The sequence below is a fragment of the Lytechinus variegatus genome, chromosome 1, assembly GCF_018143015.1.
Source record: "Lytechinus variegatus isolate NC3 chromosome 1, Lvar_3.0, whole genome shotgun sequence".
Classification (NCBI taxonomy): domain Eukaryota; kingdom Metazoa; phylum Echinodermata; class Echinoidea; order Temnopleuroida; family Toxopneustidae; genus Lytechinus; species Lytechinus variegatus.
In genome coordinates this window covers 78,697,449-78,711,048 of record NC_054740.1, presented here as the reverse complement: position 1 = coordinate 78,711,048, position 13,600 = coordinate 78,697,449, and the positions used below count along the sequence as shown (strand labels likewise).

The window sequence follows — 13,600 nt, the reverse complement described above, 5'->3', positions numbered from 1 at the left end:
GATAGGAAAACATACAAAAGAAATGACAATCAAAAATTTAAAAATTAAAAAAAAAAAAGAAAAGAAGAAGAAGACCCCCCCCCCCCCACCCATCGGAGTGCAGACATGGGAGTTGAGAGGGCCATTGACAATGAAGAAGACTTTCACGACCAAAAACGTGAATATAATTCTTGGTTGCTTGCTTAGCAAGCAGCTATAGATAAACTTTGCCCTATACACGCTATGGCTGGCCCTCTAAACAATTTTGACTCATAAGGCCACTGACCCCCCCCCCCCCAAAAAAGATTGAAAAATAATAATAATACTTTTGACGTGTACAGATTGTTTGATTTGGTCAGGTACTCAAGCTTGACCAACAGCTGGACGTCTTAAACAGACTATTATAAAAAGGTCCATTTCTGAACTCCAGGCAGATTGGTTCAGATTGGATTTGAGAACACAACTTACAATGCTGCACCATTTTGCAGAGTTTATCTTATCGACATCTTCAGAGTATAGTCACTTTAAGACTTACTCTTGTGTTGTTTGTTATTTTTCATGAAGCTATCATCATCTAAGTTCAATAAATGCATATGAAATGTACATCTTTAATTGCTTCGTCTTCATTATGCTGGTTGAAAGTTGCATTTCAATCGATCCAACTTCCTGAGTTTGAATTTGAACTCTTCGAAATTGAGAGCGATGGAGAAGAAATTAGCTGAACAGAGTGAGGAGATTCGAAATCTACAAAACAAGTCTCAAGAAGCCGACCCGGGGAAGCCGAGTAATATTCAAGACGGAACTCGATTCGGATTTTTGGCTGCCCGGAATCAGAGGGAGAAAGTACCGACAATATAATTTTTCGTATGGCTGAGGATAAATTGGGAGCAAATCAGCATCAACGATGCAGACAGGAGTCATCGGACGGGCCCAGTAATGAGGGGATCAACACCATCGAATTCGTCCGAATCATTGCCGAATAATTCACAATCATTGCCAATTTTTATTAAATTCACAACATGCCGCGCTCGCTAAGATATCATCTGGGCGAGGCGAAAGCTGAAAGATTCTGATTTCTCGATAGCGGAAGATTTATCTCTTGCAAACTACAAGTTACTGAGAGCAGCTAGAGAATCAAGTAATGTCTCTTGGTCGCAATATGGGTGGATTTTCGGGTTACACTTCGTAATTCCGAAGGTTCTTTATTCCAGAAGTTCGTAATTCCGAAACACGTATATTGCCTATATATACCTCGATGTTCGGTAATCCGAAAACGTAAAAAGGTTTGTTAATCCGATCATTTGTGGCGTTATTCCGAAGGTTCGATTATCCGAAAACGAAATAAGGTTCGATGTTCCGAAGGTTCGTTAATCCGAAAACGAAATGAGGTTCGTTGTTTCGAATGTTCGTTAATCCGAAAACGAAATAAGGTTCGCTGTTCCGAAGGTTCGTTTTCGGATGAAAGAACCTTCGGAATTACGAACCTTCGGAATTACGAAGTTTCCGAAATACGAACCTTCGGAATAACTGAACCTTCGGAATAACGAAGCTTCGGAATTACGACTGTATGCGGATTTTCGTAGCCGAGCCGGCAAGTAATGGAAAACAACTAAGAAGTTGAAAAAGTCCGTTGAAAATCTTAAAATACTGTAAGAAACATCTTTTTCCGTTGATGAATTTATGACTTGTGAATTGTAATGGAATCCTGTGTGGTGCATCATTCCAACGAAAACAAACTCATTGCTTTTTTTAATTTGTAACATCACTTTTTCTATTGATTTTTAATGTTCGACATTTGTATATCTCACCTGTTTAAGTAATAATACTCATTTATTTCATCTTTGGAACTACATTTCTTTTAAGCTGAATTTGATAAGGAATTTTAATGGTAAGGAAATATCCATGCGGATTATCATGATTATGTAGGTCTGTAAAATCGAATCGAAGAGGCCTTTAATGTACGCAATGTAAACCATTGGATTCACGTATCATGTGGTCTGGTGCCAGTTAAATTATACGATGATAACACAGAAATGTTATTGAATTGGAAAAGTCCACAGTATGCAATGAAACATTTACCGTTTTATGGTGAAAGTAACATTTCTACAAGTGTATCTTATAATTCCAATAAAGAATTAGATAGGAATATTGTCCATAATTTTGGGCTGAAATACGACCAGCTTTTAAAGAGTGGAATAAAATTCCCACATATGGACAGTCTTTTCTAGCATTTTGACGACATGAAATCAATTTTGTGCAGTTTTGATATTCATTTATTAGTCTGAATGAAACAAGATTAGACGATAGTATCAATGATGCAGAGATCTATATACCTCAACATTCTATTATTCGGAAAGATCATGACAAAAAGTGGAAGGGTAGCTATCTATGTTCACAATAGTTTAATTTCTCATCAGTTGAATCCTGCTTCCCCACATGAAATAGAAATTTTATTATACAAATTTATAGAGATAAACCGTTCCTACTTGATATATGGTATATCCCTCTTCGCTCTACATGACATTGATTACTATGAAACTATGTTAACATTTTCTTGATGGATTTAATAAATCTCTTGTTCTTATGGGAGATATTAATTTTGAACCACCGACAAGTGGATGAAAACGATACAACCAATTAAATGATGTTTGTGGTCTGGAACAAATAAACACTTCCGAACACACAATAATATACAAAGATTCTTCAACTCTGTCTTGTTGATAACGAACTGTCGAGAAAATGTTCATTCTTATGGTGTAATTTATAATGGTCTTAGTGAACACTCCATGAGCTTCTTAATTTTTAACACTCATCAATTAAATGAGAAGTCTAAGCTCGTCACATTTCGTAATTCAAAAGGTATAGATTTAAAATGCTTTTAAAACAGAATTCAAGGACATTGACTGGTCTATTGTAAAAGAAACGGACAGTGTGGATGACGCTGTCGATAGATGGAAGGAACTTCTGTTGGGAGTAGTTAATAAATACAAGCGATGGACTATTTTTCTGGGTTAATTAAGCTTCTTCAAGGCACATTTTGTTGCGTTGGTAAAATAACACAAAATATCATACATCATCACACTCTGGATGATGGACTTGTAAAAAGAACAATGATTCTGTCTTCCACATAAAGCTTTTTCAAGATCCTTACAAAATAAAGCCTTTGATATGCTTTATCAGCAGTGTTACAATATTATTTGACCAGAATAGTGACTTACATTATGGTTGCACATAAATACTTGTAATATTCTAACTCTTCTACACTCTAAAAAATGAAGTGCTAATTCAGCTCTTAAAGAGCGTGTATAGTGACTGCACTTCGGAGTGCTGATTTGTCTAGTTCAAATTTGAACGAGAAAAATCAGCTCTCCGAAGTGCAGTCACTATACACGCTCTTTAAGAGCTGAATAAGCACTTCATTTTTTAAAGTGTAACTCTAACTCTTCACCGTCAATTGTAACTGCCATTATCATGATTATGCACAGTAGACTTTCGTCTGAAATCTGCAATTAACTCTAAGTTTTCGATACATTTATTATTAGGAAATGGTCATCACACCATTTTACTCGATTTTCTATTGTGCTAGTATAATCTTCAGTATAAATGACTTCAATGCAACCCGTGATTACGCGATCATCAGCATATTTAAAGGTACCCTAAGTCCACCCCAGAAAAAAAATGTTGATTTGAATCAATAGAGAAAAATCATACAAGCATAATGCAGATAATTCATCAAAATCGGATGTAAATTAAGAAAGTTGTGACATTTTAAAGTTTTGCTTATTTTTCACAAAATAGTTGTGTGCATTGCATGTTTAGTCACATGCAATGAGATAATCGATGATGTCCCTGACTCATTACTTCTTTTTTGTTGTTGTTGTTTGAATTATACAATTTTAAATTTGACAAGAACTTGACTGAACAATAAAATGTTGAACAATGTTCATTCAATATGTTCAGGGAGAAATAAAGCTTATTGTTTCACAGGACAACGAATATTTTATATTTCATATAATAAAATACAAAAGAAATTGTGAGTGATGTCATCAGTTCCTCATTTGCATATCGACCGGGATGTGCATATAACTATTTTCTGAAATCAAGCGAAATTTAGAAATGTCATAACTTTCTTATTTTTCATCCGATTTTGATGAAATTGTCAGTGTTATGCTAGTTTGATTTTCTCTTTTTATTCAAATCATTCATCCTTTTGTGTGGATAGACTTGCCCTTCAATGATGTTACTGATTTGAGGAGCATCGGCAGTCACTAGTGTATAAAGACAAACGTACTGTGGACAGCACACACCAATGTGGGGCTCCTGTGTTCAAGATTTTCACACTAGATTGAAGATTACCCATTATCACAAAATCCACAATTTTTTGCGATGTCATAGCTTTTGAAAATTTAATGTCCATTTTTAATCAAATTTTCAGTATTGTTATCCTTGTCTGATCTTTTCATACAATGAACTTTTGGAATTCGTCTAATAAATATGACCAGAATGCTAGACAGGAAAAGTGCCAGTGTTTTTAGAATTTTTGGTCATGTTCTGCATGGATCTCGGCAGTCATTTCATTTAATAATCCCGTAATATCGTATATTTACCTGGACCACAGTTGAATGGAAATGGACTAGAACAGTACTATTCAGTAGAGTAACTACGGGGGCATGGGGGCACGTGTTCCCCCCCCCCCCATCGGCTAGCCAAAAAAAAGGAGAAAAAGAGGGAGAAGAAAGAAACGTAGTGGGGAAAGAAGAGATTATTGTACATTATAATGTTATTATATATGTTATGTTATATTACATAAGAATTATTTTTGTCATAACTTTATGAAACATTATTTGCTCAGGGCCTATTTGTTCATTATTCATGGTACTCGCATTGTCTGTTTAACGAGATATATGATCATGTTGTACTGAGACGTCCTGTTTTAAAGTCAATATGTTTACTGCTTAATTTATTTTATATGTATCATCTTGTTATTCATTTGAAATATGCTCTCTTTTCATTTTTGTTTTTGTATATTACTTGGTTTTAATTGTTTGTATTATTGGTGGCAGCATTTTATAAGACTTCAATGTTCTTCCAAGCTGTCTCCACATTCTATTTGATTATACATATTTTTTTACCTTGTAATTGTTTTTAATTTTGAATGAAATAAATTGAAATTGAATTGAATTAAATACATTTTATCGCACTTCGAGTTATTATTGTTTTAAGGTAGTGACATATCCTTCTTTTTCATGACTACTTAAAGTGATAGCCCCATTTTAAGGTTTCCATATACAAAAAAATCCTATTAGTGCTTACGTTCGAATTAGTGGATTGATGAGATATGTCTGCTCTTCATGAATTCCTGAAAGCAGTCCTTAGAATGTCTCTTTTTCTTATCAAAATTTAAAAAATTCAGCTTGCGCTTAGCGCTCGCATCATTTGGTTAGTCAAATACGTATGGTCATAGTAGATTCCTACAAACAAGCCTTAGAATGCCTATTTTCAGATCTGAATTTCCTATGTTTTCAGCTCACCCTTTGCGCTAGTGAGATGCGTATGATAATCATGATTAAAATGACTACAAAAACAAAAAACCCTTCATGTGTTTGGATGTGAATCGATTGGCACTCGCATTAGATGACTATAGTGAAATATGCATACTCTTTAATGGATTCCAAAAAAGAAATAGTCCTTAAAATGTCCGTTTGGGGTCAATATATACAAAATTTTCAGCTCGCGCTTCGCGCTTGCATCATTTTGTACGTGAAATACGTATGGTCTTCGTAAATTCCTACAAACAAGCCTTAAAATGCTTCTCTTCGGGTCTGAATTTCCAAAATTTTCAGCTCGCGCTTCGCGCTCGCAATATTTGATTAGTAAGATGCGTATTTTAATCATGATTCCAATGACTACAAAAAGTGTTTCATGTTTTCTAACAAAATCAGCAAGGGCTTGGCACTCAACGTAAATGAGTATGGTGAGATATGTATTCTCTTATCTGATTCCTAAAAATAGTCCTTAGAATGTCTCTGTATAGGGTCAATGCATACAAAAATTTCAGCTCGCACTCGCATTGTTTGTTAAGCGAGATACATTACATATCCGTTTTAATGGCACAGTCCTTAAAATGTATAAGGTCAATAGGCCTATACGAATTGAGGGCACAAAGCGCGCTCACTGAGTGACTCGAAATTTTTGCTGGTGCCCCCCTCCCCCCAATGCCGTGACCCACGGTACGCCACTGGTAATATTTATGCAACTATTAGATTTATTTTTAATATGTTGGAAAAAAGTGTTGTCTTCAATATAATTAGTTCAAGGGACCATATTATACTTCCCCCCCCCAAAAAAAATAGAATAATAATCTTTTTCTCTTTAATGATGCATCGAATTTATTCTTTTCTTATTTTTTGCAAGATAGGGGACATTGTTGTCTTCTAACTAGTGTGTCCTGCACCCATTGTGTACCTCGGGGTTTTTCTTCATGTTTTGACATATTCACTGTTATCAGACGTAGAGGAATTACATCCACACATACATTTTGAATAGATCATACCATAATGGTTTTAATGATGCACCAAAATTTCATCGCCCGAAGTGTGAAAGTGTAAAACCTCTCCTCCTCCTATCCAATCTCGATATCCTCTTTCGATATTACACTTACGATAAGAAAATGTATGTAAACGGGGTTTTCGTTTGCGGGTCTGAAATTGGTAACATTGTGTCAAAGAAAAAGTAAACTATCTTTCTCTTTACAATTTGATAAACTTTTGGTTTCGGCCCCCGCCCCTCGCTTCATACAGCCATGGTTACTGCCGCATCAATCCCTATTGATGACACAGTCTGAAAAATGCAATTTAATTGGGCGTTTCGTCATGGCCCCTCACGTATCACCTCTGAACCTATATTAAGTCACTCTTGGTGCAAGAAGAATAATCAGACTACCTTCATTCCACTACATTCCCCCAAAACTGTGTAACGAGTTAATGTTTTTCTTTCTCTCTTAATTCTATAATAGGAAATTAGGAAATAATAAAGAATCACGTGACCATGCAGTTGAAGAAAAAAAAGCTGAAATCACGGTTTCCATGCAGAAGGACATGACAAATACAAATGATTAGGGGAACGAGAAATGAATAAAATAAATCACCACAACGGGTTTGAATGACAATCATTGCCGCCAGACTCAACTCAGATGGCGTTCTTTTATTTGTAAGTAGATATTTCATCAAGCTATCAGCTATAATTTATGTTATTCAGTTTTGTATCACAATCATTTCAAATAGTAAGATGAAAAATCAAAATACAAATGAGTAGGTGCATCCCTCCCCAATTCTTTTTTCAAGTAAAAAAATTACTATTTTGATTGATTGAAATAAAGATTTGCGCGATGATGATTAACAATTACATTACATGTCATTTTAAAAGGTGACAACTGAAATATATATTTTTATCTATTCTCTCTTTGACCTGGTTTGAATATTTTTTTATCCAAATGGTGAATTGGCAGTAAGTCTTTACACCTTTGATCTGCAACCACAGTGATCTATTCCCATTGGTCTATGTTGATAACACCGTTTGGTATGTATCTATCCATTTTTAAGTTATATTCAAAACTATCACATCTTTCTTATTCCAAGCAAGGTTCAATATAAACACTACTCTGCATGCAGTCATTCACTTTGTTCCAGTGGGCGTCTGTGCTCGAGTACAGGTAACCGTTAGGACCGCCGTTATGGATCCGTGAAAACTGCTCACATCCTGGTGCAAATCCAAGTCGCTGTTCTGTGGCGTAGCGTTTCATATAGCCCTGCACGGCTTCCTCGCTGCATTCCCAGTCAGCAGTACATGCCTTCCACGCTGTTTGGAATTAGATGATAAACTCAAGTTTTGATTTGTTATTAAGCATAATATACACTAACATATACATGCACACGTAGAGGTAATGGTTCCTAATTTTCCCATCAGAGAAAGAGGGCAAAAAAAAAAATAATAACAGAGCAGTCCCATAACAAGGGGGGAGGGGGGTCCCTGGGTTCCGCGGAACCCCGTCGCTTTCCACCAGCAATAATATAAATAAATTGAATTAAATGAATAAGAAAATAAATAAATATACACGAGTTAACATGATCAACTCGATTTTCATACTCGCATTAATTTGTTTATTGGGATACACAGCTCGTTTTTTTTTATCTAAACTCGTGCTTAAAATGATAGGCTATCTGTTTTTCAGATTGGAATATTTTCAGCTTGCGCATCGCGCTGGCATCTTGTCATGATTTACAAAGTGATTAGAATGTCCCGTTTTTAGGTCTAAACCTAAAAAGAAAAGCCCGCACTTCGGATTTTTTTATAATTGTTTATTGGATATATCTGTTATCCTTTATTAAAAACGTCTTTATGAATTGTCAATTTTTATTATTTAAAAAAAATCAGCTTGGGCTTCGCGCTCGCATTAGTTGTCCGTTTAGTTATCCATCTTGATAATTGGTACGAAAAGTGCATAATCATTTTTAGGTAAGAATATCAAACACTTTTAGCTCGCGCTTCGTGCTCGCAATGTTTGGTTGGTGAGATATCTAGTTTCCTCATGATCATGAGTCACTGCAAACAGTCATAAACAGGTTTCTTATCCCGTTTTCAGTTCAGTACATTACAAATTTCAGCTCTCGCTTCACGCTCGGATTAAAATTGTTTACTTGCATTACCATTGTTCTGAGCTTTCACTTTCCAGGTCTGAATATAAATGTACCAAAAATGTTTAAGTTGCTTGCCCTCGAATTATTTATTTATCATAATTGTGTTATTGTAATATATCACGATTCTCCTTTGTTTCATGGTCACAAATAAAAAAAATTATAGCCTATATTTTGAATATTTTAAACAAATATGCGACATCATCGTCTCTCTCATTATCAATGTGCAGGTAAATGCTTTATGACAATATGCAAAACATTAATTTACATCCGAATGATCCGATTATGAGGGAGTTATGCTTGTTCGATTTGGCCTAATAAACTCACATCCCATGAGGGATCCACCATAAAGTGTAGCATCCAGCCAGTATGCTTCCTTGATTTGATAAGGACCACAGGATAAAGAGCCTACATCATCTTGACAAACCGGGTTTGGCATCTTACAACCAGATTCAACTTGACATATGCAGGCCAAACAATCGTCTGGTACTATGGGAGAAGAAGAAGAATGAATCGAGTTAATTTATATATAGAACAACTCCCTAAAGTGAAAGCGAAGTGACCGAGATTATCTTCCACCCCCCAAAAAACGTTGATTTGAATCAAAAGAGAAAAATCAAACTAGCTTAATGCTGAAAATTTCATCAAAATCGGATGTAAAATAAGAAAGTTATGACATTTTAAGTTTAGGTTAATTTTCTCAAAATAGTTATATGCACAACTCAGTGATATGCAAATGAGAGAGTCAATGATGTCCCTCACTAATTATTTCTTTTGTTTTTTTTATTGTTTGAATTATACTATATTTCATTTCTACAGATTTGACAATAAGGATCAACTTGATTGAACCATAAAATTTAAAAAGAATAGTAATTCCAGTTATTCCACACTTTGAGTGAGGAGAAAACTATTGACACTCATGACAATGAGGAGCAAAGTAGAATATTTCATATTTCATATACATGTAATAAAATGCAAAATAAATAGTGAGTGGGTGACGTCATCAGTCCCTTCATTTGCATGCCGACCAGGATGTGCAAATAAATGTTTTGTGCAATTAAGCGAAATTAAAAAAATATCATAACTTTCTTATTTTACATCCGATTTTGATGAAAACTTTAATGTGAAGCTTGTTGGTTTTTGTCTCGTCCTATTCAAATCAATTTTATGTTGGGGTGAACTGGTCTTTTTATAAAAAAAGTTCAAATGCAAACAAAATATTCAGCATTTATTTTTTTTCTAGTTTTTAGCGTGTTTTGCATCATCGTTCAGCATCACCTAATTGCGTCCCAATAATAAAACATATAGTTTTCTTTGAACACGTTTAATTGTGAATCCACTTTTTAAAGTCCAGAAGAAGGAGTGAATGACAAATACGAATCGACATAAGAGAATGATAGAGAGAGAGAAAAAAATTCTCGCGTTACATATTACTCTGTTTTATTTCTTCTCAGTTAAAAAAAAATCTTAAAATCTAAACACTTACCGGGATCACCACCCGACACCAACAGGAAATAAAGATGGAACAGAAGACAAAACAGCAACATCTTTGTTCGCGAGCTATGGAAATATGGCAATTATATCTGCATACTCATAAAAGTGTTATCAAGCCATGATGACGTGTAGGCCTATCTACTTCAATCAGAGGTAGGCCTATTTATAGGTGCGATGGGAATATAACATCCCCCCAATTGTTCACAATTTGTCGTATGGATAATGATCTTGGTTTTTTCTGGCTGATTTTAAGCATTTTGTGACCCCTTGTTTTTTCCCCAAGAGCTGAGTTTTGTGACACATGCACCTGTACCATGATGATCTACTTTCTGCATGGTCGACCCCTTCTACAAAAAAAGGGGGAGGGACATGAACCGTGATTTTACTAGTTAGGGAAAATGTAAGCTTACGAGTTAACACAAACTCTTCAGTGTTGAAATAATATGAACTTCGTTAACCATATCACTGGCGTACAGATGGAGGGAGGGGGCTTGAGACCCAATTTCCCCCATCCCCCATTAAAAAATATATCATCGACCACTGAAGAAAAAATAAGGGACAGAAAGGAAAAAAAGAAGCAAATGAAATGAAAATTGCTCATTATGCCACTAAATCCTTTAGATACTAAATATTGCTTTTTTAAAGAATAAGCGAAGAATTCGAGACTATATGCATTGGTCACCTCTTGAAAAGATGTCCAAATGTATCAGGCCTTTTCACTTGAGCCTCCTTCACTCTTTGCCCTTCACCACATGCACACCTTCCATATCCCCCTCCTTTCGTTTGAATGAGTAATACTATACATGTATAGATAAGAATATCAAGACGGCTTTTATCATCCTGTGAAATTATGCACATGTGCGATTAGATATCATACTGCGTTTCGCCATTGAGTGTTATAATATTATCTCTGTTTTATTTTAACGTCTTTTTAATACACGTTACAGAGCACTTGTATACGCATTGAAATATGACCTATAACATGACCCCCCCCCCCAAAAAAAAAGGCTTAGGAATAGCAAACCATTTTGTTTGAAACAATGTTTTTACTTACACAATTCAGGAAAAGGAAACATTAACTGCAAAACTTATGCCCATAACAAAACAGACTTAGAACTTTCAGAATATTGCTCATTTTTATTTTGTTTGTTGATTACGTTATTATGTTTTCAATAATTTCTTAATTATAAAAACGAATCTAAAGAGTATCGCTGATATGATCTCCAATATAGTTTCACATACCTTGGGTGAATAAAGATATGTCATTTCATCAAATATAATTGTGAATAAAATAATGACATGAATATGTACTATACATGTATATTGTACATGTATCATTGGTATAGGCCTAAGGACTACACAATTCCGTGTAGTATTACTCCAATATCATATCTATAATAACTATAATGATTGTACTATGGCGTATGTTTCCGCTTTATTTTGAATGAAAAACAGAGGGCGCATTGTTGAAACATCAGAGGAGCAACCCAACAAGGATTCAAGATTTAAGCATGCACTTATCCATTCTATTTGATAAAAAAACACATATGTATAAGAATACATCATTAAAGAAAATCGGGTAATAGAAGCATAAAATGTTAATGATTTCGTGTACAAATAAAAAGTGATCAAATTTGATTTGCGTCACTAAAAATGAATACAAGGACGTGCCGAAAATTGGAATTAAGGTGTATTTTTTTATTATGACATATTTTTAGATAAATGATACATTAAAATTCATACAACAAGAGAAAATATAATCAATTTATTAAATTTGTAATAATCCATTATGAAGAACAAATTAAAGGTTGAATTATAGCATCACAATGCAAAGGAACAGAGATTGGGATTCGGTATTTATTAACAGATGCATTCTAAATAAGATGAGCGACACGCATGATGAAACAAAGCTATCCGAAATTTTAGTAAAAAACTTCTAATTCTATTTCAATTTTAAACCTAATTCTTAAATGTTAAACACTATTATATAGTTTTAGGTTTTCATGCTTGAACATATCGAAACACAGCTAATAAATAGCCAGTACTTTCAATTTGAGATAATAAAATTATTCGAGAGGGCATGGAAATAAAATATCTAATTACCATCTTTTGTACTTCTAGAAGTTTATAAACAATAATTATTTCCCAAGATAATACATTGAACTTATTATTACAAAATATATAGAAATGTTCCAAGGTAAGAAATAATGTAATATAGTTTGTTTACGCCTGCAAGTTTTGTCACCTCTGTGTCCGTCTTCGTAGGCAATTCTAAAATAACTATTTAGAGGAGTCCACACAATACATGCACTATTTTTTTTAGTAGATCCCTCCATTTTTTCAGAGTTTTGTTTTATAATGTATATGATATTTTGCTTATATATAATACTCTGTTTTGTTTTACTTTTACTTATAGATAAATATCATATATTGTACACCCTCACTTTATTTTGTCTGTATAAGTTCATTGTAATTATTTCGACCACATAACTTTGTTCTGTTGAAAATAAAATAAATTGAAATTGAATAACAATATTTTTACTTTCGGTAAGGATTTTGGCTATTGCAAGACAAATCTTGAACAGCTACTCTTTTAAACTGGTATAAGTGATATGGTTTACATCAAGCCAATCAATTTGAATCAACAAGTCACTCGCATATCTTTGTTACTTGTTGAAATCAATATATGATTTTTTTTTTTTGGGGGGGTTATATCTTAATAAAATTGAATTAAATCATTACCGTACATTTTCAATTTTGACTCTGAGCCATGAGCTGTAGGCCTAGATATACAGATTGAACTTATATGACAAAATATATAGAAATTATCCTAGGTAAGAAATAATGTAATATAGTTTACGCCTGCAAGTTTTGTCACCTCCGTATGTATACAGATTTGAGAAAAGATTAACTGTTTGAGAGATCATTGATATAAATTAGAAAATAAACATCGTACCCAGAGCTAAGTCTTGGGGAACTCCACATAAAAGACGAATATCAATTGATGTCCTCAAAATATACTACTTGACTTCTATTTGTCTATTAATTCTCAAACCAAACTAAACCCAAACATGGAATCCATAATTATAGTGATCAATAAAAAACTATTGTGTCGAAATTTTCTAACGCTAAAACGACTGCTTTCGATAATTATGATACATGAATTTTAAATTGCAAAATTGTAACAAGAAAACCGGTAAAATGTCAGGGTAAAAATTACTTTCTTAAAATGCAATTTTTCACTTCAGCTCCAGAAGAAATGAAGCGAGAATTATCTTGCTCTTTCATGTAGATGGCGCTGTTTAAAAAAACAAAAATCTTGAAATTGCGAGCTCGAAAAATTGCAAAGAAAGTGACAAGAAAATCAATGGCAAACTATCATCGGATTTGACGCTCCTAGGCTCCGAAACAAAAAAGATCATAAACTTGCAGAA

General features: G+C 34.1%; 1 protein-coding gene across 1 annotated transcript; it reads right to left on the bottom strand.

Annotated features, from left to right (window-relative positions):
* Nucleotides 1–7,327: 7,327 nt before the first annotated feature.
* Nucleotides 7,328–10,238, bottom strand: LOC121406558 (lysozyme-like). The gene is made up of 3 exons (XM_041597568.1): nt 10,159–10,238; nt 9,000–9,161; nt 7,328–7,836 (listed from the first exon to the last, which is right to left on the bottom strand). Exons 1-3 carry the CDS (start codon nt 10,217–10,219, stop codon nt 7,607–7,609), a joined length of 453 nt encoding a protein of 150 aa, XP_041453502.1. The 5' UTR covers nt 10,220–10,238; the 3' UTR covers nt 7,328–7,606.
* Between the last annotated feature and the right edge of the window lie 3,362 nt (nt 10,239–13,600).